Source organism: Caloenas nicobarica, chromosome 10, assembly GCF_036013445.1.
Source record: "Caloenas nicobarica isolate bCalNic1 chromosome 10, bCalNic1.hap1, whole genome shotgun sequence".
NCBI lineage: Eukaryota > Metazoa > Chordata > Aves > Columbiformes > Columbidae > Caloenas > Caloenas nicobarica.
The window spans coordinates 20017454-20039126 of NC_088254.1; the positions used below are offsets into that span (position 1 = coordinate 20017454).

The following is a 21673-nucleotide window of genomic DNA, read 5'->3' on the forward strand; positions in this document are numbered from 1 at the left end:
AGGGTGTTGAACCACAAGACCGCACCGTTGCACAGACACTTGAATGGTCACTTTTCCTTTTCATGTTTTCTTATTTCTGCCTTTTCATTTTCTTTTTCCCAGTACTGGCAGCCAGATATCTCAGGGTTCAAATTTATCCATTAACACCAACCAAAACATCAACATAAAATCTGAACCAATTTCACCTCCTCGGGACCGTGTAACTCCCTCTGGGTTCCCGCAGCAGCAGCCACAACCGCAGCAGCAGCCGCAGCCGCCGTCGCGACAGGAGCTGGGTCGCTCTCCTGTCGACAGTCTCAGCAGCTCCAGCAGCTCCTACGACGGCAGCGACCGGGAAGACCCGAGAAGCGATTTCCACTCGCCCGTGGTGCTGGGAAGGCCACCGAACTCCGAGGACAGAGAGAGTCCGTCGGTAAAACGAATGAGGATGGACACGTGGGTGACATAAACTCGCAGTGTTGCCTCTTCAGTTTTGCGTTCTCAAAATGAACTGTCCTGACATATCTAAATTTATAAATAAGGACATGAAATAAGTATATTTATATGTATATACATACGTGCATATATATATCTTCACATGCATATATATGTGCTAGTGTGTGTAGCATACACAAAATCATCAGGCACTTATGACAAACTTCTTGTATAGCTGCAGATGTCCCATGGTAAAACGTAACAGAACAATCCCGTAGGCATTGAGCTAGTCTGGCACTTACCTGGACTCGTCGTTTTAATAATAGAACCTGTTTTGCAGAGAACCGTTGTACCCGCATTATACTCCTACCACACTAGATTGCAGAAACCAAGAGGGCTCGCCTGTAGTAACGTCCCTGTGTGTTTTATTCAAGCTGTATGGTTACTCGTAGTTAAGAAATAATGCTTTGTAGCAGCAGAGCAGTAGAAAAGCAGGAAGAAGAAAGCAATACTGTACATAAAATGTCCTTTATATTACCCAACGTGGCATGGGGTCTCTATTGCAGAGGGTGCATGGAGAAGGGCTGATGCTATAAAAATAAAAAAAATAAACAAAAACCCTGTTTTGCACGTGCAAAAAAAATAGTGTATTGGGTCAAAGAAGTGATTTTTTTAATGAGTGAAAGAGAGACATAGAGAACTCGCATGAAATATTCAGAAAATATTAGCCTAGAAAATAGAACATTAACAAAATAAAATTAATATATTAAGTTATAATTGGAATATGTTTGACAAATTTGTTTTTACGTTCATACCTTTGAAAAATATAGAAACGGATTTTAGCTCCTGTATATTTTATATTAAAGAAAACAATACCCTAATGAATTGAAGACTATATATAAAGTTATATACAGTACTTTTGAACACATTCTGCTATGAATTATTTATATAAGCCAAAGCTGTATGTTGTAGCTTTTTTGTAGAGTATAGTTTTATCTTATTTTGATTTTCTAGTTTTTGCTTTCGAAGATGAAAAGGAAAAACTTGCAGGCGGAACCTTTGGGGGAAAAATAAGCCATGAACACTTATATGTAAATTTAAATTTGAGCCAAACTCTTTGTGTATATAGCATCCTAAATATATTATCACCTTTGGTGTAAGTACCTATGTATTGTACGTTCACCAGATTAAAAAGTATATTTTTGTGGATTGACGCCAACTTGAAAAAAGGCGAGGTCCTTATTAAGTAGAGTATTCACTGTTTAATATTTACTATTTTGTTAAATATACTGTACTTTCTTTGGATTTTAATTATTATTAATATTATTATCCAGATTTTTCAGAGGGTGTATAAAGGGGTTGTCCCCCTCACTGGTGGTGAATGTGTGCCGTTAAATTGTAATCTCTGTGCTGTATGGTTAAGCTTCATTATACATTTTATATATATGTATATAAATAGCAAAGTGGCAAAAAAAAAATCCGGTGTTAAGTTCATCCTGCATAAATATAAAAAATCTGTTACAACACATTTTAAGGCATCATTTTAAAGCTGCCTCTTCTGAGGAGTTGGAAAAAAAAGTGGAAAAACTTGACCTAATTTCTCCTGATAGGGAAATAACACATATCAGAGGAGCACAAAAGGTTTTTTAAGTTGGTAAGTGGTTTGGGATAAATCCTCGGTGAGAAACGTGCTGTTCCTGGTGCTGGGCCGTGAACCGGGGTGCCCAGTCCCGGGGCCCGGTGTGGCCTGGACCTGCCCCGGGCAGGTTCTGTTGGACGTGGATCGTGTTCTGCAGCTCCGGCTGTGCTGGGACAGGGCAGCCGGGGTGTCTGCTCGCCCCGGCACATCCAGGCCGGCTCAAAGTCTCGGGAGCCACAGACCGGGTTTACTGGTGGAGCTGGTGGCGGTGCTGGGGAGGGGCCTTGTCTTGTGAGATCTGGTCTCTCTCCAGGTCCCTGATGTGGAGTGTCTGGCTGTACTGGGAACCAAATTACGTAGATACAAAGAAATCTTAATGCTGGTAATTCTGGGGAAGAAACTGCAGTGCTGTCTTGTTATCCAAACTCTTTAAAATTATCCCTCATATTTATTGAATCTTTGCTTGGGCTTTATTTTTTTTTTCCTTGTAATTTAAAAAAAAAAAAAAAAATCACTGGATGCTGTAGCTAAGAAGTGCGGGCAATGGCAATCCAGAGGCCGGCTCTCCCCGCGGCCGCTGCTTTAATGTGGGATTGAAGCACAAAGTCAGTACATTCAGCTTCCAAAACTGCTCCTGTTGTCATGGTAACCTTAAAACAGGTTTCAATTCGGTTCAGCCACTTACCTTTGGAAATTGTTCTCCATTTATTGCAGGTAGTTACTGGTTTCCAGAAGCAGAGAGGAAAATGCAACTCATTCTAATGGCAACTGTGGTGTTTCCCAAGTGACTGAATTCACTTACCACTGCAGAGAACCTTTTACTGCTCTGAAAAGTTATGTGATTTTTTTTGTTGTTATTTATGCACATATATGAACTTTGCTGTACATTTGAGTGGGAGTTCTGCATTCACATTTACTGTCTATTTTCTTGTGTGCCTTATAAGATGGCTTTGCTGACTGTATCTCAATAGTCTTTATTTCTATGCAGGTTTTTAAACAGTACTATTACTGTTTTCTTAAAGAAAAAAAAAGGGTTAGAGTTTGTATTGAAATTGCACCAATGAATTAAAAAAAAAAAAATATTGATTCTTGGAATCACAAATGGGACTGTTCACATGTTGCCCCAAACCCTCCAAGAGATTCAGCAGAACAAATCTCACAGACGTCCCGGGGCCAGGAGACTCTGATGCCATTGAATAAATGGGAATCCTGATTTTTAATAACTAGTAACTAACTTTGGAACATACTTTTTTTAGGAATTGTAAAAATGTTTTATAAAAAAGACAACATAGCACAGATATTTCAACAGGTTTTAAAAAAAAAGACAGCTTTTTAAATTAACTGATGAAGTTGCAAGGGGATCCAATCCTGGTCTGAAAGATTTAAAATTTTTATCTGCTATTGTGACAAATCACTTCTCCATCTTTGAGCTCTCACTATGGTATTTAAAAATAAACATTATCAGGGATTTGTCAGAGAAAAATGCTTTAGCCTTTCCTTTCACTGAAGGACACTAACGCATCAGAAACTTGCGAATTACTGTGCGCACAAGAAATACATAGTAAATAAGGAACAAAATAACTCCTAACAATTGATCATGGGAAGAAGTTAAATTAGAATGTGAAAGAAAGAATAACAAATGTAAACATTTAAATCTTAGTAGAACCTTTCTTCACTTTGCTGTGCAAGAGAACACTGCTTTGCTATATTTAAAATGGCTTTTTTAAAAGAGATTTATGTATTTGGTAAATGTTTGTAGTCAACAGTTCACAAAGAAGCTGTTCACGGTTTAATGATGATAAGCCGTTTGGCGGCACAAGCTGGACTTTGTTGCCATCCTTGAGACGAATCTTTTAAGAAAAAAATAAGTTAATCTCAATTTTTTTCCCTGAATGTGTTGTTTTTTCTTCAATATACAATAAATATTCTAGTGAACTTTTTATCAAATGGTTAAGAAAAATGCTAGAGGTTGTTGTAAAATATTTGTATCCTGCATTCACTAAAGTAAAGATACTGGCTTTTACTGTGTACTCCAGCCTCTCTCGTATTTGCAGAGCGTGTTCCCGTTTGCTGCATCTTTGCCCTCTCCTGGTACCCAGAACACTCCTCAGATACAGTCTTGAGGTGCTGATTTAAATCACAGCAGTGATTCTCTTAACGTGGATTCTGGGGGTACATACACTTGTCATCACATTCAAGTTGAGACCTGATGCTCTGTAAGAACCTTATTACAAAATGCAACTTGCCAAAAACCTGGGAAACAAAGGCGAGTCCGTCCCTCCTGCCGCTCTCCACTGGTCACACCTCTGGGTGCTGCTGTGGCTCCCAGTCCTGGCTGTCAACGCTGCCCTGAGCCGGACGGACAGACAGACGGGTATGGGAGGCTGGGGTGGGGCTGCAGGCAGAGCTGCCCCATCCCCATCACTGCCCCGTCCCCATCGCGGCTCTGGCTCCGTGGCTGTAGTTCTGTTGTGGACCCAGTGCTGAGGACCTGGGGCCACCTCTCAGGTTCCTGCAGCCGGAGGGTGCTGTGTCAAACAAACAAAAAACTTTGGCAGAGAAAACCGTTCTGAATTCTTACTCTTTCTTGTGCAAGGCACACAGCTGGCTCAGGGAAGCGCTCAGCTGTGTGACAGCACAGTCTGGCTGTGCCAAAAACCCACAAGCTGGCTGGGGTGGGTGGTGCCCCTTGTGCTTTTATTTCATTTTGCTTTATTTAAAAAAGTAATTAACCCCCCCCTTAGAACAGAGATACGTTTCCTTCACAGAAGAAAATTTTTTTTTTTTTTTTAGTAGTGTCCTCATTTACAAAGTTAGGTTCCCTCAGGCTTTGCTGAGCACTGACAGTTGCAGGAAACACAGGTTATGGTTACACCATTACACAGCTCTGCTCACTTGGCGTGGGGCTCCTGGGAAACTTCAATCCTGTCACCCCTGCGCAGACACCGTCAGTCTGCTGTTCCTCGGGGCAGGAAGCGCTCGCGGCTGTACAACAGCCTGTACCACCGACCCGCCTTCACTCACAGAGCTCTGAGGAACAACCACCACGAAACCCTCAGTGAACTCTGACACACCGGCCAGAGCAAGCCCCTGTGAGCTGGCTGCTCCTTACAGCGTTACTGCACCACAGGATTTGTGCAACTGTGCTGCAAAATACCTTAGTGCTCCATTCTAGGAGAGCGTTTGCCCAATTAAATTTTTGAGGCAAATTCTTCTCCACAGCAAAACTCCCCAAAGCCTCATTTTCTGCTCGCCTCCAGCATGCAGAGTTTACTGACGCATCCCGAACAGCACAGAGCTCAGGCTACTGCCACCTCCAGACACCACCAGCCTGCAAAGCTTCACTGGTCTTTCCTACACACTCAGAAGCTTTTAAATGCAAACGTCAGCAGTTCACAGCCTGTAAAGCATTGACAACTGCTTTCTGCGACTGTCCAAGGTAACTCAGGGCTTCCTTCCTGACCTTGCAAATTAAATGCAATTTAGCCAAGCTTTCTCACTTGAAAATTACAAACAAGGAAACTCAAGTCCATGAGTGAAATTGGGGATTTGAGATGATGCAACATTATGGATTTTTTTTTTTTTTTTTTTTTTTTTTAAGTAACACTGGCTCAACCTCCCCAAAACAAACAAGGCTTTAAAAAAAGGCGTACTATGTACCGCAGGCCTAATGCTCCTCTCCCGCCCTCCAACACTTTGGCCACCTGCAGTCACACTGACCTCTTGGCTCTGGATTAGCAGGACCCTGGTGAAAGCACAAACTCTGCAGTGAGCTCCCTCTGCGAGACTCTGGATTTCAAGAGAAGTCCCTGAAGGATTTAACTGGGGAGAAGAGGCCTGGGCTCACCCTTCCCCCTGTGGTTGGAACCATCCTAACCAACGCAGCTTAAACCTTTGCTCAAAAGAATGACAAAACAAGGTGCTGTCAGTGTCCTCGCGCTGTGACACACCAAGCTTAATACACCAAAAATCACCATGTTTGGGTTAAGTATGCAAACACTGCCATGGTCTGCAAGAGATAAAAAGGACAGTTCAGAGAAAAAGAAGAGGCCCCATTTCTAATCTAAGCAAAAAGTGTTGTCTTAAAATGCAAACAACCCCCAACTTTCCAATCACATTAATACTGCACTCTTTATCACAGCGGCAAAGGATTCGCTTCTTAGACACGGCATTAAGAAATGCCTGAAGCAACCACGATGAGTCAATTGCTACAAAATACTTTCCCTCAACAGATTTCATGAATATCAAGCCAGCTGCCTCATGATCTTTATAAGCAACAAAGCATCCTTATTCTTCCATAAACATCACATCACCGCACTTTCAGGCAAGTTCAGGATTACGATATCAGTTACTTAAAAAAATAAAAATAATCTGTACTGTTATTCCCTTGAACGCGCTCCAGTCAGTCACTGGTGTATGGGCTTCTGTGCCAGGAGGAGAGGCCGTCTCTGGCTCCCTGTCCCCCTCAGGATTTTTTTCCTACAACTGAGCTTTGTGGTAATTTCCCTTCCAATCCATCTGCTGAAATATTTGAGGGTAGTGTTGTGTTAGAGGTATGGGCCACCAGGCTTTGTGTTTTAAAATAGATGATATAAAATACTGGCAGGACAATTCCTATCAGGAGCATAATAAAAACTGCGTTCCACCACTGGATTCCACAGTCCGCACCATTACCGGTCTTCTGCTTCCCTGACTCGGGCAGCAGCCTCTCCCGTGTTTCCATACAGTACTCCGTGTTGAGCTGGACCTCCACCTGCACTGCGTCCTGAATGCTCTGGTCAATCCCCCTGAAGAAGTCGCTCAGGTGCCTCCCGCCGGCAGAGCCGCTCGCACCCTCGTCAGGCTCCGGTAAGTCCACGAGCGTCAGGCCGGTCTGGGAGGGCGCAGTCGGGAGCGGCCTCAGTTCTCTGCCGTTCTCCGTCAACAGCCCGTGGGTCTTCACGGGGATCTTGATGGACTTCAGCGCGTACAAGTCCTGCTCCCGGATGAAGTTGTTGACACGTTTGATATCCGCAACCTACAGAATCCAAACAGGACAGGAATATTAGTGTAGGACAACCCAGCGCTGAAGCAGGAAGTAGTTGCAAAATTAGTGTGAAAGCAGCAGCCAGAAAATAAAGGCAAGCCCTGGCTGCAAGTGGCTCGGTGTTCTGCAGAGATTCCAAGCTGTTCCAGGGATGCTCCAGGTCCTGTAGAACAGAGATGGTCCCTGTCAATCCAGTCTATAACCTCCTCTAGAGCTCCTGTATCTCTCATATGCGGTGTTCCACTTAATATTGTTTCTCCTTTTGCTTTCTTTACCCTTCTCTCATTTCTAATCCAAGTTAAGGCAAGAAGAGTCTTTACAGCATATCCTTTTCAAAACAGTTTTCATACCTTAAACAATGTATGAGCGGTTGAGCGGACAACATCAGTATGAGCAGGTAAAACCCTCCCCCTGCTTGGAAAGCCGTGTCAGAGTGAGCGGAGCTCCAGCTTGAGCACAGTGCGGTTTTGTAAGGCCACAGCCTGGCAGCGAGCAGACGAGCCTCCCTCCCACACCGGCACGAGCACCCTCTGCTCACGTTCCCAAGCACCACCCCTCTTCTGCAGGACAGCAGCTCCACACAGCTCGTTTGTCCAGTCGGTAAATGCTCCTGCTTAGGGTAACAACCTCCGTGCATTTGTCACCATATCTGGTGGGTCGTGTGTAGGGTCTCCATCCGTGACTGGTGTTCCCACCCAGCTCAGAGATGCAGATAACAGCGAGAATAGCAAGAAAGTGCAAACCATACCTACAGCATATGTCACAAGGATGGTATCAAAGAGAAGACAAAGGCAAGGCAGTGTTCCTTTATTTAAATAAAGAGAAGACAGCTCAATACAGTGTTCACTGACAGCAACCAAGTAAGTACATGAACTTCTCAGCTGCTCTAAAAGCTCCATCAAAGAGACTGAACGGGACTGTCAGTGTGTGCAGGGAGCTCTCCAAAGCCACCAAAGAGACGTGAAAGAACCTCAAGGGAAAGGCTGGAGGATGCAAAACAAAGAAAACAGCAAGACCCCAAACCAAAGAGAAACAACATGAACAGATTAACCACCTCTGATATATCATATAGAAGAGACATAGTACAAGGACTGCACTTTCAAAGTCTCTTTTTTTCTTTTAGAAATCTCATCACTGCATGACTTGCATTCACTGCGCAAGCTCAAGGCTACCAATGAAAGCGGGGAACGGAAAACAAGAAAACACTTTACGTCCTAAGCAAATGTCTAAGTGTCATCAGCACCAAAATCATTGACAGTTCAGGGCAAAGACCTTTGAAAAGCTGGTATGTGAATACACCGGAAGGGAGCGTGACCATCTCCTTTGCCATCGCAAAAAGTGTTTGGGCCACGTGCAGGCTGTGGTGTCAGGAGGTGCCCAGGGGAGGTCAGACCCCCGGCCCCGCAGGAGCGAGGAGCTGTGGGGGCTCCCCCTGCGGAGCTGCCTCTCCCCGATCTCCGCTCCGGCCGCACGGGCTGTCAGGGAACCAACCACACAGCAAAACTCAACTGCTGGGCAATCCCTGAGAGGTGGCGAGTCTGCTCCAGCCAGGAAGCACCACTCTGCTGAACGGCAGAGATGAGATGAATGCCTGAATCTCACGTTTACTCTGCAAAGCTTCAGAAATCTGAAAACGGGATGTTTAATCTATATCCTCATCTGGTGCCCCTGAGGAGAAAGGAATCCTCAGCTGCTGGTTCCGACTCCTCACAGCTTGCCCCAGCATAACATCAAGACTTAAACCCTGCAAAGTTATTTAGTTACAAAATAACCATCTCACCTAAAGCCTTCTAACTGAGGTGGCGCTTCCATTTTTGGTTTTGTTCAATGACAATAAATTATTAGGACAGTAAATATCCCCTGCAGTGTCTGCAATCAAACACTGCAATGTTGTGCTAAGGCCCTAGAAAGAGAAAGTGGAGCAGCACTCATGCAGAAACAACAAACAGAGCTGATGGGAAGCGTGAAGGAGCACTTGGCTGCACAAGCCATTTAGGCTTATTTTCTGTACTCTTTTTTTTTTTTGGCTGCAGTGAGCGACTCTTGTCCCAGCTAAGAACAATGCCAAAACCAGGCCCGCACTATAAATGGTCAAGAGTGAAAATGAGAAATTTGAAGTGCTTTGCATCTCTGCCAAGTTGTGTAGCACACACAAAAAACTATTTGTTGCACTGTCTTAATATGTCACCCCAAATATGCCCTGACAGTTCTGAAACCAATGACAAATTCTCATCGATTTCAAGAAGAAACTCATCCTGGATTTTTTAAACACAGTCACATATATTTCTGGCCACAAACATTCCTCGCTTATGTCCTGGTAGCCTTTCAGGAGCTGCTTAATTGCGCAAGTAAAACAAAATACATGAAAATTGATCAGTGCCAGTCTGTGAACAGATAAATACACAGGTCTCCAATAATAAGGATTTCTGTACCTCTTAAATTTAACAGGAACAAGTCAAAAGTGCCCTTTCTGGAAGGGAGGGAAGCAGTAGGATGGGTTTTCTTTCCTGTGGGAGGAGAACACTGACTACCTGGTCCCTCCTCAGCAGCCTGCTTTCCCCAGCAGCCCTCAGCAGGGCAGGACAGGGGGCACAATGGGATTTTTCATGCCATAAACCAAAAGAGCTGTTCAGAGTCTTCCTGAGTTCACCAAACTGCTGTGATTCTGTGTAAAAGACAATAACAATGCAATTGCTGCCGCTTAGCGCTGAGCAGTCACAACCACAAAGCCAACCGCTGCAGCTCTGCGTTCTCAGGCTCTACCGGTGCCAATCAAGGCCTATTCAAGTCCTACCAGACTTGCTGCTTCACACACATCGGGCTCGTCAGCAGAACTTAGAAGGGTTTCTTTTTTGTTGTGTTTTTGTTTCTAAGGGAATGGGAGGGGAGGAATTGTCTCAATTCCTCTAAGCCGTCTTGCTTCAGCTGCACCACACAGCTGTTGTGTTGTTAAGCAAGACAGGCCGCAATGGCACTGCAGCGGTTGAGCCAGTACCGTATCATTATCCCCATCCAGGTCACCGTCCAATTGTCTGCATCATGGAACTTTTTAATCACAGTCTAGCTTGCAGATAAAGGAAGCTCTAAAAATACAGCTTTAACTGCAAAACAACAGGGTACTTCAAATGTTCATATCAGGTAATTAAATTTCCCAACAGTTTTTCTATAAAGCGCTCTGCTTTGGAACAAAGAAAATGTATTTTGTAGTATGCTGCAACTCCAGAGAAAATTCATGGCGTGCATGCATCCCTTCTGCCTGCAGATGGCTGAACTGCACACGCTGCTGGGTACAACAGCAAACCTTCAAAAACATCAAGCACCGACAGCACCTGGGCTCTGTGACCTGAACTTTGTCATCTCTCCTCCTCCACGTCTGCCCCTGTTGGACTTAGACCTTCCTTGCTCATGTCTTTCAAAAAATTAATAGAAAAAAACCCCCAAACTAGGCCCCACTGGAGCAGCATTTCTTTGTGCTTTTCAGTTTGCTTCAAAAACTGAATGCTCCTTGAGAGCAGGGCTCTCACCCTCATTTCTGTACTCAGCTTCCTACTTTTTGCCCTCACTTACATAACTAAGTACAAATCGTGACTGCTACACTGCCCTTAGTCACCCAAATTAAACAGGAAAGCAGGTCACGCAGGGTGTGGGGCTGATATCTTCCTAGGCTGTTAGCTGCAGAAATCTTTTTGTTTGTTTTTGACTTTTTCCAGATCAGTTTTACCCAGATATTGACCATTCACGAAATACACTTTTCATTCTCAAAACTATTACACAACAGCACACCTTCCTGTAATTCTGGAAACTAAACTACACCTAAAATACCTCTAAAGTAATCAAAACCAAACAAAGAGAGATAGCTCTTACCTTACAACCATACTGCAGGGCTAGCTTGTTAAGAGTATCATCCTCTGTAATCTCTCGTTCCAGAAGTACCACATCTCCAGCTCTGTCCCGAGAAGTGCTGCATTGCTGCTGCTCCTTGCCCCGCGGTCGCAATTCCATAACGTTGAGTTCCTCCTCCTCCGACTCTTCTGAGTCAGATCGGCCATCAGGAAACACGTACACCTGCCTGCCTGGGTAATTGTGGACGGTGACAGGAGCCTGGAAGGATCTTGTCCGGCTCTCATTCAGCCTCATCTTCTATTCCAGCTCCTGGAACAGAAAACAGACATTTTGAATTTCCTTAATACTAGTATTTATTTCTTGGCATGTAAGGTATGGGAGAATGGACAAAAAAGCACAGTATTTGCACGTGTGCGCACACACACACACACACACACACAAAGCTTTCCATCTACCCAGATCTTCTCGGGGCAAATCCAAAAGATGCTGCTCTAACGGCAGTGACAGAAATACTAGAAACCTTATGGACACAAACTTCAACAATGGGCAGATTATTTTCAAACCCTTTTTTTTTGTCTACCTGGGGACAAACCACTACCTAACACTATTTAGCTACGCATCTTAACAACCACTTTCTATAATTTCATAAAAGCAGCAGAGCCACTTGAGCCAAGTGTCTTTAATTACAGTAAAAAAATTAATGGAAACACATCAGATCTCCTACCAATACACATTAAAAACTGGTCAAAATCATCCTTTATGTTACCTTCCCAGAAGTCTCTAGTTCTCTATGCTTTAAGAATCCACATTTCCATCTCATGGAAGTGCACTTCTTTTGTTGTCGTTATTAATGACAGCTCAAGCCACACTTAACTTCAACCTGAATGACAACGTCATTTTGTTGTACGAACACAAGAACCTGCCTGAGCACTTTAATTACTGCTAGGCCTACACCAGCAAGTTATCAGGCAACTACTACGCTGCTATTTTCTCTTCCACCCTCAGCCCCATAAACAACCTATTACCATGGGCAAGTTTAGATCAGAAAACCCTTTCTCACAGAACTCCATTGACTGAGGAGGGTTCGTGCCCGAAGGCCACACTCCGGCGGGACACCCCGGCCTGTGGTGACCCGGGGTGCGCAGGGTGCCCTCCCAACACCCTCCGCTCCTGGCTTCTCCACAGCGGGGGCCAAAACTCTTCTCCAGCCCGGCTCTGGCCGCGCCGGCCCCCGCACGGCCGGCCCGTGGGGCCCGGGTGGCGGGCCGTGGGGCCCGGGTGCCGGCCCGGCTCCCGCCCCGCCCGGGGCCTCCCCCGGGTGCAGGGGTCGGGGCGCCGCTCCCCTCAGCGGGCCCCGCTGCCCTCAGCGCCTCACGGGGCCCCGCTCCCCGCAGGGTCTCGCCCCCGGAGGGCTCCCGGTCCGCGGTGGGTAGGCCCCGCCGCTCTCCCCGCGCCCCTCGGGCCGGCCGGGCCCCGGCCCCCGCGGAGGGCCCCGTCCCGAGCCCCCGGCACTGACCCGCCGCTCGCCGGCCATACGCACCAACCTACGCCCGACTCTCGCCCAGCGCTTCTCCCATTGGCTAGCAGCGCTGGAAGGCGGGACTCTCAGCGCCGCCTGGCCAATAGGCAGCGGTGAAAAGCGGTGAAGCGGAGTTGGTTGAGCGGTCAGCGCTGGAACGTCTGGGAGGGAGGGGCGGACCCCACTTAAAGGGCCCGCGCCCCCCGGCCCGGGCAAGACCCGTGTCCGAACCGCCCGCAGGGGTGGGGGCACAATATCAATCGGTACGGCCCTATGGTATCATTGTAATCACATACATTATACTGACTGTACATACAGATACAAAATTTCAGTTATTACATTGTCAATATATTGACGCATATATCGAATCTCTAGTAAACTTGGCCTAATTTTGGGAAGGGTGACCCATTGCTGGGAGGGTGAGTGGTCACTCCAGGTCTTGGGCTGCCCCTCTTTGGCTGGCGAGGGCACATGGACACTGCTCCTGCACTCACACACCACGTTACCTCCACTGGAGTTTTGTGATTTCCACATAAATCAGCCTTTTCCCTCCCATTTTGCGGCGAGCGCAAGGCAGCGCCGCGCTGTGCACGGCCACGGCTCCCGGTGCCGATCTCGCCTTCCAGCCGCGCCGCCCCGCGGACTCACCGCTGGCGTTTGGCTCCAGCCGCGGCGAAGCCGGTGCCTGCGGAGCTGATGAGGTGTGTTCCGCGCTGGTATGTTTTCCTTGGCCCATCCTGACTCGTGGCTTATGTTTAAAAAACAAGCTTAGGACAAATCTTTAACAAGTTCCACATGCAAAGCTTTTCTAGTGGGGGGGAGAGGAGAAATATTTCCTCATAGCTGGTTGCAGGAATCAACCGGGCACTGCTCGCCCCAGGGGCTGGCGTGAAGGTTTCTCACGAGGCACAGCCTTGGGGTTTTGCTCAGAAGGGTGAAGGGCTGCCAGACGCTCTTTGCCCTAAAGGAGATGGACAAATCTACTTCTAAGTTAAATTAAAGCTGAACGCAGTTGCTGGTGATCCCTTTGCCTTCTCTTGTTCAGGCAGAGAAGGCAAGAGGGGAGAGTATTTCCTCCCCAGCTCTTGCTACCACTAAGTTAGATGGACCATCAGTTGACAAATGTCACACGCTGGAGCGGAAGGAAGGTTCCCCAAGCATCGACGTTATTTTTTTTAAGCAACAGCCATCGCTTCCTCACGGCTCTCGCTCTCCTGCACGCCTTTGCGGGGCTGTGTGATTTCGGCAGGGCTGGCAGGGCGGTGGGAGAGCGGCCAGGCAGGACTGCGCGGAGCCCAGCTCCTCCGAGCAGTGAGCCAGCACCCCATCTCCCAGCAGGTATTAGGATTTCCTTCCCTCCGTTCCTGGGCCAGCTCGTCTCATGAGCAGATGATTTTGGGGCTCGGCCAGCTTACGTACTTTTCTGACCTACCAGACGATGGATTTAGTGTGCTGGAGAGGGCTCTACAAGCGTGGGGACTAGATGAGACGTGCCAAAATGCTTTCCCTGAGCCTACTGAGGCTCAAAAGTTACGAGTAATAATCAGGCTTTGTCAAACAAATACAGGTTACTCAGGGTAACCTGCTCAAATCTGGAAAATACAACCGCTAAGGTGATCTAGAAACAGGGGTAACAACCAGACTTTGCTGACAGTGCTAAGTCTGGGTTGGCTTACTTCCCCTTAACTGTCATTTACTGCTTATTATTTTTTCTAACTTTTAAAATATCAGGAAGAATTATTCATTGATCTCATGGAAAGACACCAGGAAACATAGATGGGAAATTGCTTCATCATCCAGCTGAAAGGTCCTTACAGAATCCTTATGAAAAGATGGTTTTCTCCCAACTGCTGGGATGAAACAGCTGTTAAGAAAATCAAGCGAAAAAGCTTTTCATCGTCGCACTCAAAATCACTTCCTTTCTCAGGATTTGTCTACGCAAATTGTAAACATGGAAACAGAGAATTACTTGACTGGCGTCAATTGATTGCAAATAATTCAAGCTCATTCGTGCGTTTGTACAGGCTGAGCTGGACATTTGCTGGCAGTCCTGTCCTGGAAGAAATGTGTGCAGTGTCCAGACCACCACACACAAGCGTGCTCTAGAACACAACGTCATGGGTAACCTGTCACCGAGATTTAAACTTCCCTGCACAGACGAATCTGCAGGTTTCTCTGCTGCCTCTGATACATACTGACCTCTTTTCTGTCTGTCCAGAAAGTCTTCCATAATGGAGAAAGAATTAAAGCCTTAGGACAAAACCTGCCGATTTAGAGCCTTTCAGGCCTTAATTACCAAGTGGAAAGGGCAGAAGAAACGCCCGTTTCTGGGTTGGTTTGCTTGTTTTTGTTTGTTGTTTGTTGTTTTGGTTTGTTTTTTTTGTTTTTTGCATTCATAGGCACTTAACGCTGCCAATTTTCTTCCTGCCTTTTATGGGAAATGACCCTGCTCTCCCTCCCAGTCTGTCTGCAACAAGTCTGTGCTGCAAAAGGATCACAGTCCCTGTGAGAACTTGCTGCTTTAAACATGTAGCATTCTTGAGCTATAGGGATTTACAAGATTCCCTTTATCCTGGCCTAAAATTCAAGTGGCAGATGTGACATGTTTTACCAGGAACGAACAGGGAAATGACAGGGAATGAGTGTCCATTTGGTGAGTGCAGCCCTGCCCCTTCTGCCCTCCGGGACCTTCAAACTATCATATTTTACATTAAAATATTATACTTGTTCTCATTGCAGCAAGAAACCTGCCTCTAGCAGAGTGAGATAATTTCACTGTTAGGTAGTTAATCCAACAAAGATTTATTACACTGAAAAAGGCACCACAAGAAGAGGCTTTTCAACACGTTTTAGATACCTGTCTGCTTGTTCCAGGCTTTTTCAGGGTGAGCATCCTCTGCTGATCTTTCTGTTTACAACAGCTGAAGTTCAGCCTTGTGTCATTTCCCAGCAGCTTTTGTTCCTTGGCCTTTCCTGAACCATTTCACTTCACAGCAGAATAGCTCAACTCTGCACCTCACAAACAGCTTCTCCCTCCTGGTCCTCCAAGCTCGACTGCTCCCCACCGCCTTTTGTTAAGGCAGACTTGTTCAAACCAAACCAGAGAGACACAGTGACATGTGAGCAATCAGCTCACACCCGGTCCCCAAGTGACCTGAGGGATGTGTCTGCTCAGCAGCTTTGTTACTGCAAAGGTTACTGCTTCCCAGTGGCCCCGCCATGCTGGAGCTCCAGTGATGCCGAATGTGCTCAGTAAGAAGAATACGATCGTTCTTAACAAGAAATAACTGTCCGTTTTGTAGGAGAGCTGATGTTGGCCCTGGGCCAGTTGCATAGATGATGTCAGCATTCCAAATAATTGGAAGATTTTTGTTGTTAGCAGATAGATTGTGGGAGCTGCAAAGCCCAAAACAACTGAAGTCTGTCTGAGGGCTGAATGGTTCAGTCATTATACACATTCAAGCAACATAAGGGTCATACGTTCCCTGAATTTCAGGAAGAAATCCTCCTACTCCTGACTTATGCCAATGCAGAGGGTAACAGAACTGAGAAATTGTGCTCATTTTCACTTAATCCAAAGTAGCAATGTGTCCGTGATGCTGGGCACCAGCCAGCATTCACATCAATGCAAGCTCCTTCCCGGGGAACGTCAGAGTTAATCACTTTGTGATAAAGAATCAAAGCTTTAGTGAAGGTCTTGGTTCCGGCTTTCCAAAGAGAGCACAATCTAGAATAGGGCTCTTCTCTTTTACCCCTGCGATTCCTGTAAGCTCTTGCTCAGATCCAGAACTGCTGTTCTCTTCATCACTTTGGTTTTGTCCCTCTTTTTTCAGGCTCATTTCAGAAGTGTCGGAAGCGTCAGACACATATTCCTTGTGTCTTTCTTTGCTTCTCTTTAAGCAGCCTTCTAAGCTCTGCAATAAAATCTGTTATTTCAGCTTCAGGTCACACAGAATCACACAGAATCACAGAATGTTAGGGATTGGAAGGGACCTCGAAAGATCATCTAGTCCAATCCCCCTGCCAGGGCAGGAACACCTAGGTGAGGTAACACAGGAAGGCGTCCAGGTCACTCAGTGTTAGTCTGCTTTTCACCCTTGGGAAACTGAAAACTGAATGTGCAACTCGCAGAAAGCAGCTCCAGTCTCTCCTGCCCTGGTATTCAATTAACTCACCTGCCCAGCGATGGGCCATTTCCCGCAGCCACACACATTTTGCTCATTGGTACTAATGGCTGCAGCTGCTCAGGCTGGCATCTGATGGTTTCCAACTCCCTGGGACAAGGAGGAGTAAAAATCGCAATTCATAAATCACCAAGGCCACCATTAATTGTGACTTGATCCATGATTTGGCCTTAATAAAAGCAAGACAGAGTGAAATCGTTCACCCGTTTACTTTGCCATATGGGGCCATTAACAGTAAAAATGTATAATGTACAGTCGATAAAAGATGAAGGAGGGGATCCTCACAGGTAGCAAACTACTGTCCTGATACTACGTACAGCACAAGTTAAAAAAATATTTCTTGAGCATCTGCTTCTTAATATCAACCAATTATTCCTGTTTAGTTTAGCATATACAAAGGAAAGGCTCCTATACAGCACCGTGGAGCAACAGGGACCTGCTGATATTTCAGATATTGCTGAATTATATATTGTTAAAAAAAAAGGAGTATTCCTTTCTATCTTTATTTTGGTGTTTCCTAGTGGGAGACTAGGAAGGCAGCTGTAGCAAACCACACCAGCGTTCAGGACATAGGATCATAGAAATTATGATGCCTCTATTGTAAATAATTTATAAATACTGGGCTTTGCTCTGGCTTTGGACTAATGTAGCATAACCAATTTCAGTGAAGTTATGCCCTGTGTTAAGGCATGTATGAGCCAAATACAACAAAATAATTCTCTCCCTGGTGTCTGGAGCGACGAAGCTTATGTGGGTACTGTATGTAATTTGATTGAATTATATACACTGCAATAATATTAAGAGGTTGATGCAGTAGGCACACAACGCAGGAAGAAAACATCACTTAAATTAATTATAGGCATATATTTAATATAGTTAATTAAGCTATGGAGGTTACTTTGAGTGCATGTTTGGTATCACAGGGTTACGCCTTGCCTCTTTTAGTGGTTTCTCCTGTTGGAAGCACTTGTCCAGCTCAGCAGGTTCCAAACTCAGCCACGGGCAACTCCGCATAGGAGCAGCACTACTCCTGTTGCTGACTGTCCTTGCAGGGTCTTGGATTGAAGCTGAACACTCTCAGGAACAAGCTGACCGTTTAAGTGGTCGCGCCTGGAAAGAAGCACAAAGCCCGTGTTTGTGCTGCTGCGCAGGAGCAGCCCTGAGCCTGGGCTGACAGCAGCTTCACACCTGATCTGCTGGGGCATCCCTGGCTCAGTTTTACCCGACCCGGACACAGCGTACGCCTTCCTTGCTCAAGGGTACACCCGGCAGCGATGTGACACCCTGCAGCCACCTCCTAGCCCATCCCTCTGAATATGGCAGCCACTGTGGCCCCTGGCCCTCCCCAGGGAGGACCCTGCTGTTTCCAGCAATGAGAAGAGGGATTTGTCATCCCTCCGAGTCAGGGGGGGAGGCGCTGGGTGCCCTGTGCCTCTGACTTCTTCCAGGGCAGAAGCACAGCTCCTGCCTCCATCCTCACAAGCTTTTTCTCCTGTTTGTTAACATAGCAGGTGTTCTAACAAAGACCCAGCTTCATCATTCATCTCCAGCTCAGACATCAAATGACTCCCACCTACGAGGACCACATTTGCAAGTCTCTCCCCTACGCTGTGACTCTTAGGAATGAGACTTTTATCTTGGGAACCAGAACGCAGATCTAAACAGCGCTGCTGTCTCCCAGGGGAGATAATGTGTCTTTCCTCAGAGACCCAGTTCTGTGCTTGTGTTCTATCACGCAGCACCATTTGGCAGGGACTGCCTGGTTTATGTGATAGGAGACACTGAATTACTTCAGAAAAACAGAGACTTATTCTTTATATAAAAACAAATGACTAATTAAAAGTGGTTTTAATTTTGCAGTTCATATTTTCTTGGGATTGTGCCAAATCCTGGAGTCCATACTCCACACCCTGTCCTTCTGGAGGAATTTGGCTAAAGAAAGCACTGTAAGATTTGTTCCCTTTCTTCTCCCTTACTCTTAAAATCCCTCCTCCCCATTTCTCCCTTCCTGCAACTGGTAAATTGTGAAGAACAGGAATGTTCCTGGGAAGAAACCCAGGCAGAATCGCATTCAGAACAAGTCAAAGATTTCTTGCATAGCTGAAGCATATGTTTGCAATCCCCAATTGCTGGAGCACATAAGTCCTGCCAGCGCATGTTGTTCTCTCCACATGTTCTCAGAGAGCTCTAGGCAGTGTCCAGGGCAGTCTGTGGACAATGTTTAGCTGAGGCATATTTCCTTGGCCCAGTGGTGCCAGGTCCAAAAAAGCTCTTGGTGAAAGGATGGCAAACAGTCAACCCTACCTTTCCAAGAAGCTGCGTTGGTGACGGGCAGAGCCATTGTTCTGCACGACCTCCCTGAGCCACGAACTGGCTCCATTTGGGCCACTGAGAGTTTGGCTGCTGCTAACAACCCATCAGCCCAGGCTTCAGGCAGCTTCCAGGATTGATGAACTCCAGAATAATTAGCATGTGCAGCCCCCAAAAAAGTACTGCCCACGAGAGAAGGACAAAACCATGTGATCCCTAACGGATGTCTAAGAGAGAAGCAGCAGGTAGAGAGCCAGTACCTACAGCCTGTTCTCCCCTCTGCTTGAGGGGTGCCACTGATCCAGAGGGAATGTAACTCTTCCAAAATGTGCCATTTAATGGTTCAAAACTGGAATCTGACAAGACCAAGAGGGATGGGAGGTGGGGGCTGAGACACTGGTTGGAAAAACACAGCTGCAATGTATTTGTGAGAAAGCTTTTGGACTTGGCGCCATGCAGAGCACAGTATATTACAGGAGCACAAAGTGAGTCCTTGCTCAAGCTGGTGCTGATACTGGGGAAAGGCAGGTTGATGAAAGCATCACTTGTCTTTCCAATGACCTTATCATGTGAGCTCAGCCTGCCAGGAGCTGTCTCTCACTCCGTGCTCCTCGTGGTCGGAGCCAACAAGCCTGAACGCGCTGTGCTGATATCCGATATCACTCTGCATCACATGGCAGTCTCTGAGTGTTGCACATGCGCCCTTTCAGAATAGGACGATGACACCTCTGTGCTTTGCTGCGTATCGCGTGTCTCCACGCTGTCTCCAGCTTGTCTCACTTCCAGGCATGTCCAATCTGACTTTGCAATTTTTTTAATATAAGGTGCCCCAGGGAAAGCCCATAGCTCATAGAAGGAACAGAAGAAACAGAAGAGTTTTCCAAAGCAAGATCTTTGACCTCAGCAGCTGAAAGGCTGTGCTGTGCTTAGCCTGGATTTCCTTCATGCTTGCCAACAGGGTTCCCACGTCTCTACTGGTGCATGGCAACAATAATGAGCAAGTTACACATGGGGGCAGCAGCAGGCTTTGCTTTCTTGTCAGTCTGGGAGTCTGTGGTTGTAGCATCCTTGCAAGGGTCTTGCAGAACCAAGGTGCTCCAAGATTTGAGGGTCACTGTGCTGGGCACAAGCCCAGAGTGACAGCTACAGCTGATCAAACCATGGGAAAGCACATCGTAGGAGAGAGGGGCTTTGTGGCCTCACGGGACAGGATGTCAGCGCTGAAACCTGTGCTTTTGTCACCTCATCTGCTCCTTCTCCAGTTCCTCCAGTCTCAGCCTAATCAGTTCTGTGCTCATGTTACAAAGCACATTAAACCGGCAGACAGCTACAGCATTGTCTGCAGTGGCAAACACGGCTGGAGCAAAAATCCCAGGTCTCAGTTCAGATCCCAATGCATCCCACCGGATGAGCCTTGCTGAGCTACAGGCAGGATGGAGCCCAGCACATCCCTTTCAGTGAGGTGAAATGAAAAAAGATGCTCTTATCTGATTGCACCATGAAGAAAGGTGCAGGGTTCATCTGCTACCTTTTATTCTCTTGGAGATTCTGAATGTTCAGGTAACGGAGAAAAGCCTTGATATTGGCTGTGAAGGTCTTAAAAGACAAGTTTTCAGAACAGGAACATTTCAGTCAGGCAAGTGGCCATAATTTACATAGCAAGGCTCTGGGATTTTCTGGCAGGGCTACTTCCAGAACAAGGCATCTTTTTCCCTGCTCTGGGTGAGCAGTTGCTTGTGCACCTGATATTTGTCTGGTCACTCACATCAGTGCTCCCCATCATGTGAGCCCCCAAATAGCCATCATCTGGGTGCTGTGGGCCCAAGCTGATGCTGGAAATAGCAAGAAATAAAAAACCCAGCAAAAGCCAGCCCAGTCACCAGAAATGATGATGGAATTCATTATAATAAGGGATGGGAAACAGAACAGCCCTTTGCTCTATGAGTAATTAAAAAAAAAAATCAGAAATGCCCAGATAGGAAAAGCATTTTCTGTAACTGAGGCAGCTGCTTTAATTGGAAAGTGCTGTTAACACAACTGCCTGACAGAAGCGAGTGCAATAGCACAGCAGGGCTGTTGCAGATCTGCAAGTAAACAGCTGAATTGCATCTCTGAGCTTCAATCTGCGCATTTCTGAAGCCAAAAGAACAGCTTTAAATTTAAAACTTCTGTTGGAGCTCATGCTTCAATTGGGCTCTGTGCCAGGACTTGCAAAGACTTGGGGCATTAAGAGTCTCATGTAGATGAAAAGACAGTGGGGCGGCATTTGAGTTGGCCAGTAATGTACTCAGCTATAGCAGGATCTGCCTCCATTCCCTTTAAACCAACTTGTGGGGAGAAAAGTTGGGAAAACTGCCATTTTATCACTTGTAATTGTTACGGCAAAAGGGATGGCCCTGATACAACTCCTGTGTCCTGCACACAGCCCAACAGATGGGTCCCAGCCCCAAGCTGGCTCTGCCCTTTCTGTAACTGGGCCGTGAAGTAGCCCCTGGAAATGCCCCAAACCACTAACTGACCACCATTAAGTACATCTGAGCTGCTCTATTGGCTGTTGTTTTCTATTCGCTTCAAACCATTATCTCAGGCAACCCTTTAACCACAGCATAACAGGACAGGTTTGCACTTATCCTTGTTCTCCCGAGGAGCTCAAAGTGCTTTATAAAGCTGCAGCCCAGTGATGCTATAGCGGTACCTTTGCTATTGCACGGCGGTTCCCTAAGTTACAGGGAAGGGAA

At 46.4% G+C, this 21673-nt stretch overlaps 2 protein-coding genes across 10 annotated transcripts in view; one reads left to right on the plus strand and one right to left on the minus strand.

Annotated features, from left to right (window-relative positions):
• The window catches only part of MEF2A (myocyte enhancer factor 2A), an 81708-nt gene extending 79096 nt beyond the window's left edge, over positions 1–2612 (plus strand). For all 9 annotated transcript variants that reach the window (XM_065641465.1, XM_065641456.1, XM_065641460.1 and 6 more), the window contains one exon: positions 103–2612. In XM_065641465.1, the coding sequence (XP_065497537.1) occupies positions 103–448 (346 nt within the window). In that variant the 3' untranslated portion in view covers positions 449–2612. The remainder of the gene's footprint in view (positions 1–102) is intronic.
• On the minus strand, positions 2512–12340 carry LYSMD4 (LysM domain containing 4). Its single transcript, XM_065641466.1, is given in 4 exon segments — positions 2512–6532; positions 6534–7070; positions 10944–11231; positions 11689–12340. Coding segments are annotated over 3 exon segments (945 nt in total). The 5' UTR covers positions 11217–11231; positions 11689–12340; the 3' UTR covers positions 2512–6397.
• Positions 12341–21673: the final 9333 nt, after the last annotated feature.